This window comes from Carcharhinus amblyrhynchos, chromosome 23, assembly GCF_965287045.1.
Source record: "Carcharhinus amblyrhynchos chromosome 23, sCarAmb.v2.hapA, whole genome shotgun sequence".
NCBI classification, from domain to species: Eukaryota; Metazoa; Chordata; class Chondrichthyes; order Carcharhiniformes; family Carcharhinidae; genus Carcharhinus; species Carcharhinus amblyrhynchos.
Genome location: NC_137346.1, coordinates 31,747,807 through 31,772,488, shown reverse-complemented (window position 1 = coordinate 31,772,488; position 24,682 = coordinate 31,747,807). Strand labels below are relative to the sequence as shown.

Genomic DNA, 24,682 nt, shown 5'->3' with positions numbered 1-24,682 from the left:
CACCACACTCTGGCACCTGTTCGGGTACACTGAGGGAGAATTTAGCATGGCCAATGCACCTAACAGCATGTCTTTCGGACTGTGGGAGAAAACCGGAACACCTGAAAGAAACCCATGCAGACATGGGGAGAACATGCAGAGTCTGCACAGACAGTGACCCAAGCAAGGAATTGAACCCAGGTCCCCAGTCCTGTGAGGCAGCAGTGCTAACCATTGTGCTACCGTGATAAATAATTGAGTGTTTTAATTGGGTGGTTGTGTATGGTTTGCTTGGCAGCAGTGGTAGCCTATGCTCCTGTATGCTTTGGACAACCTGCAGCAGATACCTCAAAGAACTGGAGTAGCACCATCACCAGTTCCTTTACAAGATTCTCCAAATCTGATGGCAAGAAAGGCTGTCTAGCAACAGCGTCCTCTCCCAGGCCAACATGCCCAACATCAAGGTGTTAAATCACTCGAACCAACTCTACTGGACTGTATATACCGTTCATATATCTGACACCAGACCTCTACACAGCCCTGCCTGGAACATGATAGTGGTAGGAGACTCTCAAGAGTTCAGCAGAAACACTTCAGGGATATCCTCAAACTTTCCCAGGAGAGGTCAAACATTCCTGCTGACTCATGGGAGTCCCTCAAGCCCGAGAGAGTGCCAAAGGAAAAAGAGATGGTCATTGATTCACAGCTTTTACTATCCAGCTGGTTAATGGACTGGCTCAAATATTCTGTCAACTAAATGTAATTAATCAGATACATTATTTTCAATATAGCTGGAGTGAAATTGATGCAGATACCAAGAACAATTTTTTTTATTCTTTATGGAACGTGGGCATTGCTGTGTAGGCCAGCATTTATTGCCCATTCCAAATTGCCCTTGAGAAGGTGGTGAACTGCGTTCTTGATCCACTGCAGTCCATGTGGTTACAGGTACATCCACAGTGCTGTAAGGGAGGGAGTTCCAGGATTTTGACCCAGTAACAGTGAAGGAACAGTAATACATTTCCAAGTCAGGATGCTGAGTGACTTGGAGGGGAACTCCAGGTGGTGGCGTTCTAGGTACACGCTGAGCTTGAAATTCTTGATGGTAGAGGTCATAGGTTTGGAAGAGGCTTGGTAATTTGCTGCACTGCATCTTGTAGATGGTACACACTGTTGCCACTGTGTGTCAGTGGTGGATAGTGAATTGAAAAGTAACGTTAGACAGAGCACAAACTGAGCTGCCAATTTTACTATTTTTCATTCTGTCCCAATGTCTGGGATCTCATTGAGCATGGTAGAAAAAATTCACTGAAACAGCACGGGACAGTTACTGCTGTCTACCACTGCTGTGCCAATGTTCATCAGACTCAGCTGCCAAACATGTGCAATACTTTGTGATAAGAATGTGTCTTGAGAATGAGTGAGAATATTCCAGTAACGCAAAAGGAGCAATATCTAAGAATAGGGGAAGGCAACTACTGAAGTGAAAGGTGGTGTGAGTGTCTGACTGCACAAATTCAGTGCTCAGTTCATGTTCAACAAAGACAATAGAAACAAAAAACTCCACACAGATAGTTAACAAGTAACAAGACAATAATTCACACACAAAGGCATAAAATTTCTGCTTTTAATCATTATGACCTATTGTTCCTTAGTATACAGACCAAGATATATGGAAACACTTCAAGTTGCGGGGTTAGGCATTCGAGTATCTCTCACACTTACTGAAGTCTTGCTGCAGAGTTGGTGTTAGAAGCGTACTCCAAAGTCTATAAGCAAGGTGATATTGTCCTTGATTGTGCTGCAGAGCCGGGCAGTCATCAGTGCAGATGCTATAAAGGGCGTGACTTTATAGCTTGACTCATCACCAGTCAATCTCCTTTCCCTCCCAATCCAGGAATTTTCCAGTCTCACTCTGCGATAAGCTGGCCAACACTCTCAGGATACTGCTGACACTGTCAGCGACTGACAGTGGAGCCTGAAAAACAGTGTGGGGGGGGGGGGGGGGGGGGGAAATCAATAAGACTAGATTCAACCAGGATTGGATTCATCCAAACACAATCAGAAACTGAGCCAAGAGGTAGACATGTCACAGGCTTTGGTGTCTACCTCATACATGCCATGAGGAATGTCAGAGTGTTGGGATTTTTACACCAACCATGTCTTAAACACAGTATCAGTCCAGCAGAGCACAGCCAGCAACACAAACTAAAAGGAGCCATGTTAGAATAAGGAGAGAGGTGAACTTACTCATCTGTTCACAGCACCCTCACACACCTCAGCAATGTCTAAAAGCACTTTATGTGCTATGAATTACTCAGTCTCTCCACCAGTGGTGGCTGCACTTCCAGCTGCCTAAGTCCTGAGTTTTAGAATTTCCTCTTTAACCATCTCTGCCTCTCTTCCTCACTTTCCTCCTTTAAGACAATCAGCAGGAGCTTACCTCTTTGTCTGAGCTTATAGTCATCTGCTCTGATCTCCTTTTATGTGGCTTGGTTGTTCCATAACACCCCTCTGAAGCCCCTTGGGATCTCTTATCACATTAAGGATACTAAATGAATGCATGTCGTTGTTGATCTTGTGAGGTAAGCATAATGGTCACTCGGTGCAGAATACGTTCCCACATATTACAAGATGAGTAACCAGTTAATCTGTTTTTAGCAACATTGGTCGGCACTGGAATATTAGCCAGGACAGTGAAACAGCCCAGGATCAGCTCACCTCCTCCAACACCCTGTCACTAGCAACTACTACCTCTCCCAAACCCCACACTCCTGCCTTTGATGGACAGTAAACTTCCTGCCATTACTGATCTGCAATTACAGTCAACTGATATTGGATGTACATGCTTGTATACATGCCTGTGGACCTGTATGCATTTTTTTATATAGAATGATATCTGCCTATGTATGAATAAGTCAATGTTGATGGAACTTATTGTATTTGTGTACATGGAATTGTATCTGTCTATATGTGCATGTACGTGTGCAAATGTGTGTGTATATACACACAAAACTGAATTTCACCATTATCCTCAGAATTGCAAACAGATAAAAAAGTGGGTATGACCACTCACAGAAAACTTATTGCTGAGGTGAAAGGGATATTCTAATGAGGATGACAATCATAGTAACTAATGGCTGTTCAACGAGATTGTGAAGAAATCGGAGACATTACTGGAACCTGTGTGGTGAAGAGGTTGTAGGGGTTGAGCTTAGACTGTCTCAGACTATGTAGCGCCATATTTGGTTGGATAGTCAGATGTTCAGGGGAAAAGAGGTGAAATTAAAGGAAACCCACAGGGCCCCGACTAACAGGTGATAATGATTTACAAAATGGATCCTTCTAGAGAGGGGTTTGACGTAGAGGCAGATGGAATTCCAAGTCATGGGCCTAGGTGTCTGAAGGCACTATTACCACTGGTGGGGTAGAGAGAGAGAAAGAGACAGACAGACAGAAACAACAGAGTACTGAGTGGGGTCGGGGGGGGGGGGGGGGGCGCGGAGGGGAGGTTGCTGGAAGAGGTTATGGAGATAGGCAGGTGAAGGCAATGAATAAACTTCAGAAACAAGGATGAGCATTGTAAATTAGCAGTGTTGAATGAATGGGAGCCAATGCAAGTCAGGAACAAATCGCCAATGTTCATGTTTGGAAGTAACAATATCTACTCAAAGGATAAGCTAAGGAAGAGGTGAAGACAAGTAATATTATATAGGTGGATGGAAGTGGTCTTTCTGATGGGAGAATCACAGAATGGTCACAGCACACAAGGAAGCCACTTGGCCCATCATCTCCATCACTGTTCTTCAGCTCGTATGATTGGATCTTCTTCAGGTTCTCCGGTTTCTTCCCACAGTCCAAAGATGTGCAAGTTTGATGGATTGGCCATGCTAAATTGCCCCTTAGTGTCCAAAGATATGTAGGTTAGGGGGATTAGTAGGGTAAATACATGGGGTTAAGGGGATAGGGCCTGGTGGGATGCTTTGTTGGGGAATCAGTGCAGACTCAGTGGGCTGAATGGTCTCCTTCTACACGTCGGGATTCTACGATTCCATGATTAATCTACCTTTCCTCCTATAATTTTTATTTCCCTTCATGTACTCAACTATTTCGCTTTTGGAAGCTACAGTTGAATCTGACTCCACCACAATCTCTGGCAGTGCATTTCCAGATCCTAACCACTTGTAGAAATATTTTACGCTTCAGATTGTTTTTGGTTCCATTGCCCATCAGTCTATTAATTCTGATTCTAGACCCTTCCACAATGTAAATAGTTTCTTTCTCGCTACCCCATCCAGATCCCTCATGATTTTGAAGACCTCCATAAAATCTCCTTGTCACATACCTTTCTTAAAAGGAAGACAAACAGCTTCACCAATCTATCCACAAAAGCTCAGCTTGAACAAAATGTGCCATACTTCAACTACTAGTTAATCTGCTCAATGCCTAGTGCCAATGTGAATTGACCCAGGCCTCTGGTGCTCCATCGGCCTGTCAGAAACATTGACGGTGGTTGCCTTGCCGACTACCCCTCCCCCCACTGAGGATGACACTTCCAGCTCGGTATTGGACCTCCTGCAATTCCAGGTTCCTGAGGTGAGTGAGCTACATGTGATTGATGGAACAGCAGTTACAAAATGAGGCTTAGACCTCCCATTTGGGCCATGTAAAATCAGAAAAATATTCATTAAAATATCAAAACTGATCAATAGATTTTATTAAGGGAGGTTATTAAGAGTTACAAAACCAAGGTGATGGAATGGAGTTAAGATACAGATCAGCCATGCTCTCAGGAGAATGATGGAAGGGTCTTCAATGTCTGAATGGCCGACTTATCTTCATATGTTCCTACTCACCTGGCAGGACAGCACTTTTAGAATGCCCTGAGGTCACAAAATGTGCTATAGAAATGGAAGTCTTTCATGTCCTACATAAATAACATGTTGCTCACTTTATCTGGGCTCAGATAATTATCACATTATCTGGGTTGCCTTTGGGATATACTTTATGTTCTGACATAAAGTATATCCCAAAGGCAGCCAGCACTTGCACCCAGTTAAAGGGAGGGAGAAAGGGATGGAGGGGTTGCAGGCAGAAGATAGCCCTGTGATGGACAAAGTAAACCATGACTCTCAGCCTAAGGTCCACTATAACTCTACCTACCTCATTTCCTCCCATGTCAGTTTGAACCCAGCCAGGATGGATAGCAGTACACAGGATCTGATTTTGCTTCAGATCCTCTGAAAGACACACAGTTGCCATGTTCAATGCAGCCTAGAAAGAAACAAACGGAAAATATCAAATATATTCCAGTCCATGTTCTATGAACAGTATGAAGACAGCATGAACAGTGAGCATATGACTGTGAAGGCTGGTATAAGGTACAGCACGCACAACACAAAAAAAGCACATTTTCTTTGCCAAAACACAAATGGGTCTGAGATTTTGTGAGATCCGCTGATGTGACAAAGGTCAAATGAATTGGAACCCAGGACATTGTGGTGATTGTCACTTCAATAGAATAGGGTCACCTGGCTTGGGGGGAGCCAATTGAGATTGAGAATGGGTAATTACCCTGGAGGATGGAGTCTTTTCTGAGGCAGGAGGCATCTAGAAAACAGATGTGAAAGACATGTAGGGACTAGGGCAGCTGGTTGGCTGCTCTAAGGCAGCCAGGGGCCCGCCAGCCTCTGTATAGTTTTTCCTTGTTAACGAACACCCTTGTGTTCCTGATGAAGTCAGTGGTCATGCATCATTACATTGGTGAGGAGGATGGGATAGATTATGAGAACACTGCCTATGGCCTGACATGTGTGAGTATCCTGTTTGATTTGAAATTTGAAGGAAAGAGATACTTATCCAAATGCCTGTCTTTGTGCAAACAACCTAGTAACATGTTAAGATATTGACAGTTCCTGAGGGGCCAATGAGGAAAGCTGGATTAGCCTTCAGTTCAGAAATATGTAGCAAATAAAAAAACTAAGAGAAAATAACCCTCAGAAGCAAGAGCTGTGACTCTGTGAGTTTAAGGAGAAATAGAACTTAAGTTTAAAAAAAAGACAAAGCTTTTTTTTTAGGAAAAGAGAGCACAGAAAACAGTGTTTAAGAGAAAAGGTAAAAAAGAGCTTCAGACCCGTCCCAGAAGCACAGGAAAACAAAGACGCTGAGAATGACGAGCTTTCGATCCAAATGGAGTCTGCTGTGGAGGATCCAGCACTGAGGGACTGCAGGCAGCAAAGCTCCCAAGTTTTAAATGAGAAGAGAAGGGATAGAATCCCTACAGTGCAGAAGGAGGCCATTCAGCCCATCAAGTCTGCACCAACAACAATCCCACACAGGACCTATCCCCGTAACCCCACCTATTTACGCTGTCAATCTCCTGATACTAAAGGGGTAATTTAACATGGCCAATCAACCTAATCTGCACATCTTTGGAGGGTGGGAGGAAACCAGAGCTCCTGGAGGAAACCCATACAGGCATGGGGAGAATGTGCAGATTCCGCACAAGTGACCTAAGCAGGGAATTGAACCCAGGTCTCTGGCGCTGTGAGGCAGCAGTGCTAACCACTAACCGGTTTTTTAAAAATAAGTTAGAAACTTTTTTTTTAAAATAGCCCCAAATGGATTTCCCATTGAAATTGACAAAGGAAAACCGGTACATTAGGGAGGAGGGAGAACAGACTTTGTGTAACCATAAGAAACGAAAAGCTGAAGAGATCACGAGAAGGAATTTCTGCCAGAGAAAGTTATAAAAGTTTTAAAAAGGTTCAAATGAAAACAGCCTGAGTGAGACACTCTGTACCTTTACTGATATATTTTTCACAAAATACACATGCAAAGTTGTACGCCAATGGTATCCAAATAACGGCATCCTGTCTGGGGGAAAAAAAGATGGCAGTCTGCAAACAGGAATGCTTTTTAATTGATAATGCATTTAAAGTGATATTACATTTAACATGGCAATGTATTTAAAGAAGCAACCATAAAGGAGTAACAGAAGACAATGGAGAGGAAATGTGGAGAAGAACCCGGGTAGAAGGCAACTCTCCAAAAAAAAATCCATCGGCAATGAGGACCTCAGGGAAGAGGCAACAGAAGACCATGGGACAGCAATGAAAGACCTCAGAAAGAGGGCAGTGACAGACCCCAGAAGGAGAGTACTGAAAGGTCTGAGAAGGAGGGCACTGAAAGACACTAACTAGCTAACCAAATGAAGGGTAATGAGAGACTTGCAGAATGGAAACAAGTCAACACTTTGTCAGAAACAGACCCAGCCTACAGTGAAGGCCAAAAGGGTTAGCTGAAGTTAAGATAAGTAGAAATGAAAAGTCCATTTGTCCAATGTATATATCCAGTAAGAACATGATGGATTCACCTTGGAAGAAATGCAGAAATTAAAGACACCAGAAGAAACCAGGAACTATTGAATATAAGGTCTGAAAGACATGCTGATTAGGTGTACTGGCTATGTTAAATTCTCCCTCAGTGTACCCAAGCAGGTGCTAGGGTGTGGCAACTGAGGGATTTTCACAGTAACTTCATTGCAGTGTTAATGCAAGCCTACTTGTGGCACAAATAAATAAACTTAATAAAGAAGAATCAGGAAAAAGAATGACTCTACGACATCAAGACAGCGGTCTCTCTATAATCTTGAGGATAATGGAGGCAACCGGAACTGTCTATGAGGGAGGGTTCTCACACATGGCTGCCATCACTCTAGTCAAAGAGCAATGTCTACATGCACAGCCATGTTTCAATGGGAGGAACACTCATCTCTGGTCTTCTAGACTGTCTTTCACCTGGGTTGGCGGGGTGTAGACAGAAGCCATGCACAGGACTTGGCATACCTGAGATGGAGGCAATCTGCAAAGAACATACTCACGAGATTGATTGCTACAATTTGTTCACAGATTCACTGAGGCCTAGATGTTGAAGGTCCAGACAACCCTGCCCTTCTATTGTCTCTTGTCTGGTGCAGGTTGATACAGGGCCAGGAGAAGCAATGGTGTCAGCAACAAGAGGCAATGGGCTCTCAAGAAAGTCAGGATGCTGGCAACAAGCCAGTCTGACAGTGGCATTGGTTTGACCACAGGCAGTGCATCAATCTACAGATGAGTGGAAGGAAATGCTGGCAGTGTTTCACAACGTCCCAGAATGTGGATCTGGCTCATATCTGCCAGTTTATTCATGAGTATCTGGGGCTTGGAGGCAAGCCAATGCCAGTGGCATTAAATGTCACACTTAAAAGCTTACATTTCTTTGTCAGTGGTTCATTCCTGGGCTAGCTGAGGCATCTCCCAGTCAGTGACACACATATCCATCCAGGAGGTGACAGAAGTCCTCTTCAGGAGACTGCACCAATATATTCAATTCTGGATGGATCCCAAAAGCAAGGCTGCAAGAGCCTTGGGTTTTGTAGCAATCATAAGTTTCCCAAAAGTGAGACATGAGGCAGCACGATGGCACAGCGGTTAGCACTGATGCCTCACAGCACCAGAGACCCAAGTTCAATTCCAGACTCAAGTCAGTGTCTGTGTGGAGCTTGCACATTCTGCCCGTATCTGCGTGGGTTTCCTCCGCATGCTCCAGTTTCCTCCCACAGTCCAAAAATTTGCGGGTTAGGTTTATTGACTCTGCCAAATTGCTCGAGGAGCAGGGGGATTAGCAGGGTAAATATGTGGGGGTATGGGGATTGTGCCTGGGTGGGATTGTTGTCTGTGCAGGCTTGATAGGCTGAATGGCTTCCTTCTGCACTGTAGGGATTTTATGATTTATTTTATTTAAATTGCCCCTTGGTGTCCCAAGGTGTGTAGTTAGAGGGATTAGCGGGGTAAATAAATGGGGTTGCGGGGGATAGGGCCTGGATAAGATGCTCTGTTGAAGAATTGGTGCAGACTTGATGGGCTGAATGGCCTCCTTCTGCACTAGAGGGTTTCTATGATTTTAAGTGCAAGGGGCTGTTGACTGTACAAGTGGCATTGAGAGATCCCTGGCAGCAGCCTTTCATATTCATCAACAAGAAAAGGTTTCCATTCTTTGATGTGTGATCACAGAAGGCAAATATGCATATTAATGATCAGTTCCCAGGGATCTCCCACAATGCCTATATTCTGACCTACTCCCAGGTGTCATATGCTTTAGTAGGACCTCGGCAATTACAGGACTGGCTCCTTGGGAACAAGGGACATCTTCAGAAGACCTGGCTGATGACACCAGTCACTACCTGCAAAGTGCCACCAAGGAGAGGTATAATGCTGTACATGCCACCACAAGGGCCACAATTGAGCAGTGACTAGGCTTCCTGAAGATGAGGTTCAGATATTTGGATTGCTCAAGTAGGGCTCTATGTTTCACACATAGAATGTCCTCGATCATTGTTGTCCGCTGCATCCTGCACAACTTTGCACTACAAATGAGGGACGTCATGGCTGAGGGAGACATGGAGGATCGAGATGTTTCATCCAGTAATGAGAAAAGTGAAGGCTTGGTGATGACAAGAGACAGGATGTCACAGAAGCACATTCAGAGGTCACTCTAAGGGTATGACACAGAAGAGAGGCTCAAGCCATTTTGATAGGTAACAAATTCCAGGCAGAATCAGCTGCTGATATATTTCCTTTACAATCTGCTAGCTGGCAGGCCCCAGCTCTTTTTTGACAGCACACATTATACTTTGCTCTAATGTCCCTTGATTTATGATAGCTGAATTAAATGGCATTACTTAACGTCTGCCCTGCTGATGGTTTGATCCTTTGCATGGGCTAAACCACGCTGATACATAGAACTCTCGCACTAAATGCAAACATTAAGATCTGCAAAGCACTTCATTATCCTGTGACTTGAGTGTTTGTAATTAGAAATGAGACCTTTCCGACGCCCTCTCAAAGTCTGCATACATGGCAACTTGAAAGTAGTATCAAATCTTACTATGACAGGGATGCACTCATGTCCTCACACTTGTTCCCAGTGGAAAAGACCTTCAGATAGACGGGTCCACAGGGAGAGGCAACTTGAGAACAACACTTTGCCTCTTGAGATTTGATTTATTATTGTCACTTGTATTGGTATACAGTGAAAATTATTGTTTCTTGTGCGCTATACAGAAAAAGCTTACGTTCATAGAGATGGAAAGGACAGAGCGCAGAATGTAGTGTTACAGCCATAGCTAGGGCGTAGAGAAAGATTAACTCAGTGCAAAGTAGGTCCATTCAAAAGTCTGATGGCAGCAGGGAAGAAGTTGCTCTCGAGATGGTATGTGACCACAGACTTAGCTCTTCCATGCGAATTGATCAGGTTAGATTGTGTTCCTGCCCATGATCACCACTCATCCATAGTAAACCCATATTCCCTGATATCCTTATCATGCCAAAAAGTTGAGAGGTTACTTTGGAGTCTACTCATTGCAAGTACCTCACTTACACTGTGGGCTGGTCACTAGTAACTAGTCTGGACCCTCAAATTGCAGAGGCTCCTACAAGTCTCAGTCCTTAGTATTGGTGTGAGACTGTGATCATTCATTCTGGAAACACCAACCAAGGTAAACGTCATTCCTGCGTGCAGGAAGCTCTGTAAAAGCTACTGATGTTTCACACGAATAGCTTCACAGTCTTTGGTTCCATTCAGCACACAAGCACATTCTACTCTCTCTCACCTCATGGACTAAGACTCTGCTCCTTCGATAATACCCAATGCACTTTGGTTGCAAATCCTTTAAGTAAGGTCTACTGCAACCCTTGATAAGGTGACAAACACCTTTCTGGATAAGATTGCCAAGTTTTCTTTTATTTCTTCGTTCACAGGGTGTGAGTGTCACTGGTTAGGCCAGAATTTATTGCCCTTGAGAAGACGGTAGTGAGCAGCCTTCTTGAACTGTTGCAGTCCAAATGGTATAGCTATACCCATAGCGGAAATGGTGATGTATTATTGCTGGACCAGTAATCCAGGGCTGCAGGAGAATGCTCTGTGAATGCAGGTTCAAATTCCACCAGGATAGGTGGTGACATTTGAATTGAATAAAACATCTACTGATGACCATAAAACGGTTGTTGATAGTTGTAGAAACCCATCTGGCTCATGAATGAAGGAAATCTGCCATCCTTACCTGGTCTAGCCTACATGTGACTCCAGATCCATAGCAATGCCCTCTGAAGTGGTCCAGCAAGACATGTATTTACTACACATGTTCTCCTAGGATTGGCACAGAGATAGGTTTGAAAGGTGCTGTTGAAGCTTTTGCAAGTTGTGCTGAACTATTCATAATCCTGAACTGTGGCACACTGAACATCATGAGAGATTTGTCATTTGACAGGTCAGACATATGTAAAAATGCTTTCACCGACCTTGACCACTGATGCAAGGTCATTGAACATTTTGCACTATTGCCAGATCCTAACTCTGGAATTTGTCCAACCTAGCCACCTGCTCCCAGTGTGGACCTTGAGGGTTTCCCCCCACCACCCTCCTCCTTTGGGATAAGGTTTTCAGCACTGCATCACAGAAGTTGAGAGACGTCTCTCTGAACTGGCAGCATATTTAAAGTAGTGTATGAGGGCTGACAGCAGCAGAGGCTATCAAGAGAAGCAGAGTGGCAGACACCAGAGAAAAAGAAGAAAATCTGATGTCACACAGAGAGTGAAGCAGCACAGCTCAGTTCCAGAGAGTTTAATGATTAGTGATTTTCAGTGATTAGCATTTGTGTTGTGTCCACAAAACAATTGAATAGCCTTAAAGTTGAAAGGAATCTGCAAATAAATGTAGATTAAGAGGTAAGGCAACACAAGGGTTAGCGGGAGACATTAAAATAAATATCTTGGACAGAATTTTGTGGACTTACTTCTTGCTGGAATGGTGGGAACCCAATTTACGCCCATATGTCTGTCCTTGTCCTATTGCAGTGCTCCAGGGAAGCTGGGGGAGCATCATCTGATGACAGGCCGCAGAACCCAACATGGAGTTCCACAACTTTACACCGTTACCTTTCTCTTCCATCTTAACCCCTATTTTTAAATATCCCAAACATTTTTGTCTCACTGCAAAAACACTCCTTAACCTCCCCCGCAATCCATGGCTCCTTGGAGGCCATGTCATCTATCTCATGCTCTTAAAATTCATACACTTTTGTTGCAATCTCTTCCAGCTATCGTTTCATATCGAACAGATGTTCCCTCTCTCAGTTCCATTGAAGAGCCAAACGGACTCGAAACACTACTTATTTCTGTCCCTTCAGATGCTGCCAGACCTGCTGAGATTTTTTCCAGAATTCTCCGTTCCTGTTTCAGGTTCCAGCATCCGCAGTATTTTGCTTATTTTACTAATTGGTCTTTTTTTTACCCTGAGTTACTGTATTACCTTCACACCTCCAGTTTGTCCAGAGCAGTGTGACATGTTCATTCTGTTCAAAAGGAAGGATTTCCAATGAAAGGGACAGTTGTATTGGTCAGAACGGCTCACCAGCACGTGGAGTTTTGAGACTGTAACAGTCACACAAATGGAGACAAGGCCTGGGACAGCTGCTGTTTGGGTCTCTCAGTCTGAGTTTAAAGTCCTGTAGTGGGTTCTGAGGAGGGGCTACAGTGAACTGAGCTGTCCCAGATACAGGAGAAAGAGGACAACCTCTTCACTCAAACAGTCATGGATAGCGTGGTAACGTATCCTTTGAGGACCATGTGATTTGGCCACTCCCTCTGGAGGGGTTGTGCGAGAAACTGGGCCAATCAGGAGTGAGGAAGTGCGTCCTGGGAAGGGGAGGACCTTCACTTGGAGCCAGGGAGGAGGAGAGTGTGGATCTGTGCATATGTTCCATCAGACCCTTGTCTTGTATATATTATAGTAGTTTAATAAACCCTTCATTGTTGGAGCCACCTTGAGTCACCTTCAAATCACTACAGATGGAAGTGACCGAGGAAGGCTGCAGCACAAACAATGTGCCAAGAGGATCTGGGAGCTCAGAAGGGAGGGGGACAAGAGGGGTATTACACTGACTTTCATAGAATCACTGAAACCTACAGTGCAGAAAGAGGCCATTCAGCCCATCGAGTCTGCACCAACCATAATCCCACCCGGACCCTATCTCCATACATTTACCCTAGCTAGTCTCCCTGACACCAATAGCCAATTCACCTAACCCACACATCTTTGGAGTGTGGGAGGAAACCAGAGCACCCAGAGGAAACCCACACAGACACAGGGAGAACATGCAAACTCCACACAGACAGTGACCCAAGCTGGGAATCGAATCTGGGTCCCTGGAAGACAGAGGAAATAAAGGCTAAAATATATTTTCTAAAAAAAAAAATCAGAGGTTTGGCAGTGCTTAATGATATATACTTCAACACAAGGAATCAAGTGAATAAGGCAGATGAGCTGAGGGCATAGAAGGATTCTCAGGAGTAATAATTTGCGATTACTGAAATAAAGCTTTATGAAGGGTAGGAACATTCCTGATTGCACATTTTCAGACGAGAAAAGGGGATTAAAAAAAAAAGGGAGAGAGTCTCGCAATATGGGTTAAAGAAACAATTATAACTGTGAGGAGAGATAATATGCAAGAAGAGTCATCAAATGAGGCTTTATGTATTTGCCTAAAGAATAAAAAGTGTACAAAAATAGAAAATGTTGGAAAATCTCAGCAGGTCTGACAGCATCTGTGGAGGGAATGTCTTCCAGACTCGAAACGTTACCTCTGTTTGTTCCAGCATTTCCTGTTTTAGATTCCAGCAACAGCAATAATTTGCTTTTATCTTGAATAAAAAGCGTAAATCAACTTTTTTGGGAGTGTGCTCGGCATCCCAAACAGAGGGAGACAGAAGAACAAATATGGAAGTACATTTCAGAGCAGTGCAAAAATTATAGGATGGTGATAACAGGAGAGTTCAAATACTCTTGTATTAACTGCAAAAGAATCAGTGTGAAATCATAAAGGTACAGAATGCATTCAAGAGAATGGTTTTAGCCAGAACATAGTAAGTGTGACAAGAGACTGGAAAGAACTTAAACAAGGGCGGAATCTTCTGTTGGTGGGATCTTTCTAGCCCCACCAAAGTCAATAGACTTTTGAAGAACTCACCATATTTCCAGCCCAGCCCCCACCACAATGAGAAGCAAAATTCCAAACCAAGCTTTAGGGAACGAAACTGGGTGGGTGGAAGATGCATCAATGAGAGAACATTAAGGTCAATCATTTAGATTTATTGTAGATACAGACAAGGGCAAAGATGGATCAGGAGTAATTATTTCCAATTGACAGAAGACCAATTTTACAAAGATGATGTGTAATTCAACAAAAGTGGACTGGAAACAGTTAAAGTCAGTGCCAGAGCAATAAGAGGTGTTCAAGAAGGCGATAGTGAAAGCCTCAATCATATTTCCACAAAGAAATATGGTGGGACCATCACAAATTAGCATTCAAGCCAGGCGATGAAGGATAGAACACTGGAGCTTAATTTTTAAACACTTATGCTTTTATTTACAGAGTAAAATGTCTGACAACACCAGGTTTAAGTCCAACCGATTTATTTGATAGTAAACTCACTAGCTTTCGAGATTACCCCCTTCGTCGGGTGAATGGAGAGTTCTGGCCTCAGACAGAGCATATAAAGCACAGACAGTTTACAGATTACTGATTAGAATTACTGATTACTGATTAGAACAGTAATCTGTAAACTGTCTGTGCTTTATATGCTCTGTCTGAAACCAGAACTCTCCATTCACCTGACAAAGGAGGTAACCCCGAAAGCTAGTGAGTTTACTATCAAATAAATCAGTTGGACTTAAACCTGGTGTTGTCAGACTTTTTACTCTGTAAATAAAAGCATAAGTGTTTAAAAATTAAGCTCCAGTGTTCTATCCTTCATCGCCTGGCTTGATTGCTAATTTGTGATGGTCCCACCATATTTCTTTGTGGAAATATGATTGAGGCTTTCACTATCGCCTTCTTGAACACCTCTTATTGCTCTGGCACTGACTTTAACTGTTTCCAGTCCACTTTTGTTGAATTACACATCATCTTTGTAAAATTGGTCTTCTGTCAATTGGAAATAATTACTCCTGATCCATCTTTGCCCTTGTCTGTATCTACAATAAATCTAAATGATTGACCTTAATGTTCTCTCATTGATGCATCTTCCACCCACCCAGTTTCGTTCCCTAAAGCTTGGTTTGGAATTTTGCTTCTCATTGTGGTGGGGGCTGGGCTGGAAATATGGTGAGTTCTTCAAAAGTCTATTGACTTTGGTGGGGCTAGAAAGATCCCACCAACAGAAGATTCCACCCTTGTTTAAGTTCTTTCCAGTCTCTTGTCACACTTACTATGTTCTGGCTAAAACCATTCTCTTGAATGCATTCTGTACCTTTATGATTTCACACTGATTCTTTACTGTGTTTACCCCAGTCCAACGCCGGCACATCCACATCATTTACAGAGGCAGACATTGCACTTGATGCACTTCTAACCACCAACACCTCTTTCAATTTGATCCTGTAGAGCAAAGGTGAGTCCTCAAATAACACCCATCACTCGAATACTATTAACACCCAAATGATAAACAATTAACAGATTCCCTTCTCTCTATAAATAAAAATTAGACAGATGCACAACCACAATTTCAAAAGAAAATTCAAGCGACACGAAACATTAGAAATCACCCTCCTTCGAGACCCCTCACAATTTCAACAGATTTTCACTCCTTTTCGCAAAATGAAATCTGACGATCGATGGTTTCAATGTACCCATTTAATTTTATGGGCTTCCTATTCTTCCAACATTTACTTCAAGCTGACAATGGGCAGGATCTTCCGGCCACACTCGCCCCAAAAATATGGAAAATCCTACCCAAGCTCAATGGACATTTTCATGGTCCACCCCGTATCCGCTATGATTTCAGTGGTGGGCAGAACAAGAAAATTCACCCCTGTGTCATTCTGTAATCTTTTCTCAATCATACCTGCCGTAATATTTCTATTATTCCACAGGAAATGATTATCTACAAAACATTTAGCCTCTGTAGTTGAAACTTCATTGAGTTACCCTTGATCTATTACAGTATCCAATATTCCACAAGGAATGATTATCTATGTAACATTCGGAGATACCATCCATTGTACAGAACGTCACTTCAAACATTAGCACAATAGAATCTCAAATCTTCTGCTTTCAGAAGAGCCAATTTTTCAACAATCACTTTACCTTTAATAAACGTTTTTTAATTTCTCAAATAAGGACATTTTTTCCATTTTCACTGTTAAGAAATAGTATGAAATCAACTGCATTCGAATATCCAGCGTATGAAACACCATTAAAAATAACTCGGTTCCTGTTCTTTTGGTCATCTAAGGATAAGAACTTAAGTTCACATTGCTCCAGATTTAATTTTTGTAACATTTTGTTTGCCCTTAAAATATCCTCTACTTTGGGGTGTTTCCTAACTCCTATACATCAAAGCCAGCATCTGGCCTAATCTGAGTGCAAAACCCGTTCAACTAACCGACAAAGCTTTACAATTATTCTTTCCCTTTAGCTATGAAACCACCTTTATGTGATAACTTGTCATGATTAACTATGATGGGAACATCACTCGAAATAGCATTGTTGATTTGATCGAGAATATATAAAAATATGAGGGGCCCAGGTAGATTGGATAGGAAGGATTTCATTCCTTTGGTAAAGAGACCAATAACCAAGGGGAAATCAATGCAAAGCAATTTGGTGAAAGTTCAGAGGAGAATTGAGGCAGAAAAGCTCATTGCTTTTAATAAGCACAAGAATAAACACACAGAACCAAGTGCTGAAGGCTGGATAGCTGTTTTTCAGTGGGTACAAACACGATAACCCAAAAGCCTCAAATATGTCCTAAATTTCTAAGACCCCATTATGCAAAAACTTCCTTGACACAGTTCCATCAGCTGCTGCAGCCTGGGGTGCAGCTACTCTTTAAGAGGTGCAGGTTACCTTGAAGCAGTGCAGGCTAACTGAATGTGTTGCTAGTCACACAAGTGACAAGTCCCTCTGGTGAGCTGAGCTGCACACTGCAAACCTGTTGATCAGGCACAAAGCTTGCCTGCTGCCTGCCTCAACTTGACCGCGCATGGGTTAAATGCACAATGTCATCCCGATACCCGCACATGGAACTAATCAGATTTCCTCCCCAAGAATTCTTACTGCAGTTATTAGGGTGATCCACCCCTGGAGCACTGTGTAGTGTTTCGGTCTCCTAATTAAAAGGAAGGATATACTTGCCATAGATGAAAAGCAATGACGATTCACTAGAATATATCTTGGCAATTGTTGACTATATTAGGTTTCATTCCCTAGTGTTCAGAGGGCTGAGAAGTGATCCCTTTCAAATATATAAAATTCTTAAGGGGTTCTACAGCAGAGATGCTGGAAGAATATTTGCTGTGACTGGGAATTTATGACTAGGGATCATAATTGCAGAATTGGCCATTTACGACTAAGCTGAGGGAAGATTTCTTCACTCGTTGTGAATCTTACATTTCTCCACCTCAGAGACCTGTGGGTATTCAGCAGTTGAGTGTATTCAAAAGAGAGATCAGTAGGTTTTTGGATACAAAGGGAGGTGGGATAGAGCAAAAAAGTGGATTTAAGATAGGATCTTATTGAATGACAGACCAGCAATGGTATTATTGCTAGACGATTAATTGAGAAACTCAGCTAATGTTCTGGGGACGTGGGTTCGAACCCCATCACGGCAGCTGTTGGAATTTGAATTCAATAAAAATAAAATTGAGAATTAAAAGAATGTAGATAATCATAAAATGATTGTGGGAAAACCCCATCTGGTTCACTAATGTCCTTTAGGGAAGGAAATCTGCCGTTCTTACCTGGTCTGGCCTACGTGTGACTCCAGAGCCATAGCAACGTGGTTGACTCTTAACTGCCCTCTGAAATAGCAAGCCTCTCAGTTGAGCGGCAACAAGGGGTGGGCAATAAATGTTGGCCAGTCAGTGGCACACATGTCCCACAAACAAATAAATAAAACTAAAATTAATTCATACAGCGGGGTGATGGAAAACTGAAACTCACTTCCCCAAAACGCAGTTGAGGCTATGTCAATTGAACATTTCAGAACAGATTTTTGTTTGACAAGAGTATGGAACCTAAAAATCTCAGAAATTACAGGACCATTCAGCCATGATTTAATTGAATGGCAGAACAGATTCAAGGGGCTGAATGGCCCACTCCTGTCACCACATTCTTATAGTCATAATGAACTACCTTGCTGAGACGGTATGGATACATCGGAGCACGACTGAAATTCTTCTGGCCCAACTTAATGGATCCCACTATCGACGTGATATTGACAATTGCTGCCTTGTTACAGCTCATCCCTTCCAAGTGCAAGGCATGTGCTGCCTTCTTCAGACAGGGCAGAAAAGCCTGATAACAAAAATATAAAACAGAGTAAACAGCGAGAACATTCACTTGTCCTGGAAATAAAGGCGATTTAAACTGCATGAGATGCTCCCCAGAAGTGCACTGAGAGTGGCAACATTTTCTTTTGTCCAGCTGTCCCCCTGAAGCTAACACCACCACAGAATTTATCCTCAATAGTTAGAGTGATTAAAGCATTGAAGGCAATGGGGGGAGTTTTCCCCGTCCCACCAGCCATGGGGATTATAGTAGGCCAGGGGGTAGGGGCGACCATACAAAGGTCTGTTGATCTTGGGCCCTGGTTTTGGGGTGAGCGTGGCCAGAAATTCCCAGTCCTTGAGTCCCAGGACTGCTGAGTCCCAGTCCTTTCCCATTAAGAACTAGTCTGTGACTACTCAGCTTTTAAGTTTATTTATTAGTGTCATAAGTAGGCTTACATTAACATTGCAATTAAGTTATTGCAAAAATCCCCCAGTCACCAGAGTCTGGCACCTGTTCGGGTACACTGAGGGAGAATTTGGCATGCCCAAGGCACCTAATCTGCACAACTTTCAGACTGTGGGAGGAAACCGGAGCACACGGAGGAAACCCATGCAGACACGGGGAGAATATACAAACTACACACAGACAGTGACCCAAGCCAGGAATCGAACCTGGGACCCTGGCACTGTAAGGCAGCACTGCTAACCACTGTCCACCATGCTGCCCGGGTGCAGCTCAGAACCAATGTACCAAAAAGGTGTCAGCAAAGATTCAAGATTCTAGATAGGATTATTGACAGAATAGGGGACAGTACTGAGTTCAGCGCACAGGCAGCAGGTCAAACATTTCCATTTTGGTTTGCTAAAATATTTAGGTCAATCATACATGACTCTAAATTTGTTTTTAAATCCCTGAATCCCAGGACATCATAATTCTGTATCTGTTGATTTACCAGCATATTATTCTGGTTGCAAACTCAATATTTGAATGACTTTCCCAGAAACGTCTCAATCGTTTTCTCCCAACAGTAAAAACTTCCAAAGGTAATACTGTTGTAATAAATGAGTGTTTTTTCTCTTCCCTGTGATCAATGGGAAGGTTTTGTAGTGCAGTGGGGAGGGTCATTGTTTCTCAGCTGAAAACTCCAGGTTCAAGCCTCATGCCAGGATTCGATGCCATGGAAGGTGCACAAGAACTTAGGAATTAGGAGCAGAAGTAGGCAATTCAAGCCCTTCGAGCCTGCTCCGCCATTCAATCAGATCATGGCTGATCTCTTCCTTGTCTCGAACCCACCTCCCTACCTGTTCTCCATATCCCTTTAATTCATTTTTTAATCAGCAATATATCTATCTCCTTCTTGAAAGCATTAACTGATTCAGACTCCACCCACTATGGGGCAGCAAGTTCCACAAATTCACCACCCTCTATGAGGAGTATTTCTTCCTCATCTCAGTTTTAAATTTACCGCCTCTCAACCTATACCTGTGAGAGTTCATAACGGGCCAAATAGGTTTAGTATCAACTATTAACTCTTTCTAACATATGCCAATGGCAGGCAGTAAGAGTGGGAGAAATTCCTGGCCTGGTGGAGAGTAATTGGAGCCTCCACCATTACCATCCATAACTCTAGGCTACAACATGCATGTAGAGAAACCCAGATTCCTTGTAAAGGGGGCAGATGGTTCAGTTGGCTGGTTGGCAGCTGTGAATCAGGTCAGTGCTAACAGCATGGGGATCGAGTCGCTGTTCTGGCTGGGGTGGATTCAGGACCTACCTCCTCGCCTTCTCCATTTTGGAGATTGTGGCACTATAGGTAGAACTTTCCCTCAGGCAGAGAACTGAAGATGATCACTGGCAGGACAGGCATTTGAGGAAGAGGTGGCCCATGTCCTGCGGTGAAAGTCTTCCCACAGTGCAGCCTTCACAGTTTACAACATTTTGAGTCTGACTTTGGAAAGTGCCTGGTTTTTCCATCTTTCCCATGTCCACAGCTCCCCTTCTGAAAGCATTAACTTCTACTGAGGTAGAGTACCTTAGGTGCCCCTGACCTGTCACACTTTATTCCAATAGAGTTCTCTTTGTTTCCATAATGATTCCAGTCAGAATTCATTGGGCTTGGCTCTGATACCCACATGGCCATACATTCACCAGACACATGCCTCCTAGGCTGGTCAAGGTGTAGGGGGTTCCTGTCAGCCTTCAAATGATATTACAGAAGTATTCAAAGCATTCAAGGCTGAATAAGTATGTAAAGAAGACAAAAACTAGAAAAAAAAGGATTTAACATTCTTCCTACTCAAGTGAATCCAGTGAAGCCCCTACTGAACTCATTTACCTTGCTCACCAACAGGGGGCCAACCACATTTGTTCGGTAAACTGCCATCAGATTGTCAGCAGTGAGGGTTTCTAGAGTTGCGTCAGAGTTTATTCCAGCATTATTGATGACTAGGTTAAGTCCAGTTGTGCCAAGACTTGCTTCCACTGTCTCCACAGCTTTTTGGATGCTGGCTGAATCTGTAACATCTTAAAAAGGAACATTAAGATCCTGGAGGTGGTACAACGACAAATAGACAGACAACACATCCAGCAGTTGTAGTATTGCTGTACAAGGTGTTTGATCAGCCCTTACCTGGAGTCCTGCTGCAGTATACTGAGAGGACATGGACAAGTGTGACGAAAATGTCATATTTCTCAATATTTTCCCAATGCTGCTGTGGTAAACTGAGATGTGGAGATGCCAGCATTGGATTGGGGTAAGCACAGTAAGAAGTCTCACAACACCAGGTTAAAGTCCAACAGGTTTATTTGGTAACATGAGCTTTCTTATGTCAAATTCCTCAACCAGAATCTTGGGTTCACATCACACTACATTTGGCCTGGGCTTGCAAAATTCTACTAACTGTCCTGGCTTAAGATAATTCATACCTCTATAACATGTGACTATCCCTCTCTTCACTTGCATTGTCTGCACTTGTAAGAAATGACTCACATTCCAACCATTATCTTGCAATTGAATCTGCGTATATATGCCGGGTTTATGAACCTACCTCTCCACTCACCTGATGAAGGAGCAGTTCTCTGAAAGTTACTGATACCAAATAATCCTGTTGGACTTTAACATGATAAACTGTGAAACAGCCATGTGTGTGTGTGTGTGGTGTGTGGGTTTGTTTAGAGGTTTGACTAGACTGAAGACAGATAGACCGCAAGGTTAAAAAAACATCAAAAAAGGGGATTGGCATGAAAACAAGTGTTTTGAGGTGGAAATTGAGCAGCACAAATGGAAATTTGCATTAGGAAGATAAGGAAAGTGATTTAAAAGTTAAATATTTCAAAAGGAACATGTACAATCATATATAAAATGAAGCAAAGTATTAAGTTTATTTTTACCCGAAAGTAATGGCATTAAAAAACCCCACAAAAGACCTGTAAATTCTAAAGAAAGGAATTTCTAAATGAAGGTAAAACAACAGAGTTAGAGATGAAAGAGGAAAAACATATTTAGAGAGAGATGGAAGGCCATATCAGTTAGATGGTTATGAGATTCAAATGCAGTGTGTGCTGGAAACAGGCCTGTGGAAAAGCAATTGCCTCAGAGAAATGTGTTTGCATCTGCAAAGTTTTGAAGCAAGCTTGGCTTCTCAGTAATGGATGGGAGAGAAAAGGAAAGCCTATGTAAGATTTCCCCCATTGCAACAGCAGGTTTGTGGGCAACAATATTGAAATGTTGAGGACTGTTGTCTACATACAATGATTAGCTCCGAGTTAATTGAGTGGAAATCTGCTGGGAAATGTTTGTAGAAGTACTGTTAGCAGTGTAAATATAATCTTGTATTCTTAACTTTCATATTTTTCCTTTTTTTAATAAATGTTTAAACTTAGAGCTTTTAACATCTTCACTAGTAATCTGAAAACCTCCTTTGATTTCAGATATCTTCCCATAAAATACAGATTGCAAGTTGTTGTGATAGCTTGTTCAAGTTTCCCTATGGGATTTGGCAGCCTGACACCACTTGCCATTATAACACGAGGCAATAGAAATGATTATATTTCTTTTTTACATTTGCTTTTCTACATGAATGGAGATTAAAAATGATCAACCTTTGATCATATCCTGGTCTTTTTTCCCCAAAACTCCGTGTATTAACTCAGTCCCATCAATTGTACATTTATATTCCATTTGTTCTACTGATCTGTAATATTCTACATTTTTCAAAGTTAAAATTAAATTTTTCATTTACCTACATTACTTAGAAGTATTTTGTTGCATTTTCTATCTCTCATGTTCTCCTTAGTCCAGAATTATTTGCAAGTCTGAGCAATTTAAGACTGAAACCAGTTGCAATCACATTAATATGGATTAAAAACACCAGGAAAGAAGAAATACGCTGCAGGAACCTGCATTTTCCCAGTTTGACATTGATTGATGCAAAGCTCCACTCTACCTCCAAGTCTGATATGATTCCTCCCGTGAGGATGCATTATTTTCCAATGTATGAACATTTTAAATTTGAAAGATGAAAGGTGAGGAGTTCCGCTATATGTTTTAGTTCCATAACAACCCAAAGTGACAATGGATTCTTCGCAATCCAGCTTGTGTTGGCCAAGTATTCCCCCTCAATCCCATGTTGGGCAGCATTTCCCTTCTCGCTTCCTGCTGGGTGGTATCTTATCTTTTACATTCATGTTTTACATCCATGTTGGGCAGAGACATTCCTCATGAAATAACCCATTTGTTCCCAGAATCAGTGAAGTGAATCTTTTTTGAACTGTGTCTAAAGCAATAAATATACTTTAAGTAAGGAGACTAAAAACAGTACACAGTACTCCAGATGTAGCCTAAGGACTTGTACAGCTGTGGTAACACTTCCCTACATTAAGACTCAATTCGTCTTGCAATAAATGCCAACATTCTGCTTACTTTCCTCATTGCTTACTGAACCCACATACTGACTTTTTGTGATTTATGCACCAGGACAGCCAGATCTCTCTGTATCATAGAGTTCTGCAGTCTCTCTCCACTCAAATAATTTTAATGCTTTTCTATTCTTCCTACAAAAGTGAATAAGCTCAGATTTTCCTCTATCTGCCAAATCTTTGCCCACTCTCATACTTTAATTTCTCCCTCCCTTTTTTCTCATTATGAAATCTGTCCAATCTTCTGAACTAATCTTTGCAGTCTTGTACACTTTTTCTTTCAATTTGTTGCTAGCCACAGATGATGCAACCTTTGAAATGGAATATCTCTCTGACTGAAAGATTGAAAGGTAGCACATGCCTATAGTTTTCAGAATGACTTATAACTTTCTAGCAGCCCAGCGTAGGATTTAGGGTTTACTCAATGATGCACTGGGGAATCCCACTTGGGATTCCCAGGTAAGGATTTATCTGGCAATTGTCTAGAAGGACTAATCTCCTCCAGACAATTGGGAACCATCTGACAAAGTGATTACCCCAATATTTACTCTGATTTGATTTATTATTATCACATGTATTAACATAGTGAAAAGTATTGTATTGTTTCAACGAGAAGGAAATGAGAGACTACAGAATGTAGTGTACAGTTATAGCTGTGGAGGTGGGGGGGGGGGGGGGGGGGGGGCGGCAAAGAGAGAGAAAGATCAACTTAATGCAAGGTAAGTCCATTCAAAAGCCTGACAGCAGTAGGGAAGAAGCTGTTCTTGAATCAGTTGGTACTTGACCTCAGACTTTTGTATCTTTTTCCTGAAGGAAGAAGGTGAAAGGGAAAATATCTGGGGTGCGTGGGGTCCATAATTATGCTGGCTGCTTTGCCAAGGCATCAGGAAGTGTCAACAGGGTCAATAGATGGAAGGCTGGTTTGCGTGATGGATTGGGCTACATTCATAACCTTTTATAGTTTCTTGTGGTCTAGAGTAGGAGCCATACCAAGCTGTGATCCAACCAGAAAGAACGCTTTCTATGGTGCATCTGTAAAAGCTGGTGACAGTTGTAGCTGACATGCCAAATTTTCTTAGTCTTCTGAGAAAGTAGAGGCGTTGGTGGGCTTTAACTATAGTGTTGGCATGAGGGAGGATGGTGGGGGGGGGGGGCGTGCGCGGGGAAGAGGGTGGAAACCAGGATAGGTTGTTGGTGACCTGGACACCCAAAACCTTGAAGCTCTCAACCCTTTCTACTTCTACTTCATCCCCATTGATGTAGACAGGGTCATGTTCTCCTTTACATTTCCTGAAGTTGATGACAATCTCCTTCATTTTGTTGACACTGAAAGAATTAGAAGGGAACAAAAGAGCACTACTAATTCTAGAGTAACTATTTTAAAAACCCACTGAGCCCTGCAGGGGAATAGCACCC

The 24,682-nt window shown here is 42.6% G+C and overlaps 1 protein-coding gene across 2 annotated transcripts in view; it reads right to left on the bottom strand.

Annotated features, from left to right (window-relative positions):
* Positions 1-1,592: 1,592 nt before the first annotated feature.
* Positions 1,593-24,682, bottom strand: part of LOC145357346 (C-signal-like) — a 38,071-nt gene continuing 14,981 nt past the window's right edge. For both annotated transcript variants that reach the window (XM_080210632.1, XM_080210633.1), the window contains exons 3-6: positions 20,685-20,872; positions 18,212-18,373; positions 5,143-5,253; positions 1,593-1,957 (exon numbers count right to left, since the gene is read on the bottom strand). In XM_080210632.1, coding sequence (XP_080066758.1) covers positions 1,844-1,957; positions 5,143-5,253; positions 18,212-18,373; positions 20,685-20,872 — 575 coding nt within the window. In that variant the 3' untranslated portion in view covers positions 1,593-1,843. The remainder of the gene's footprint in view (positions 1,958-5,142; positions 5,254-18,211; positions 18,374-20,684; positions 20,873-24,682) is intronic.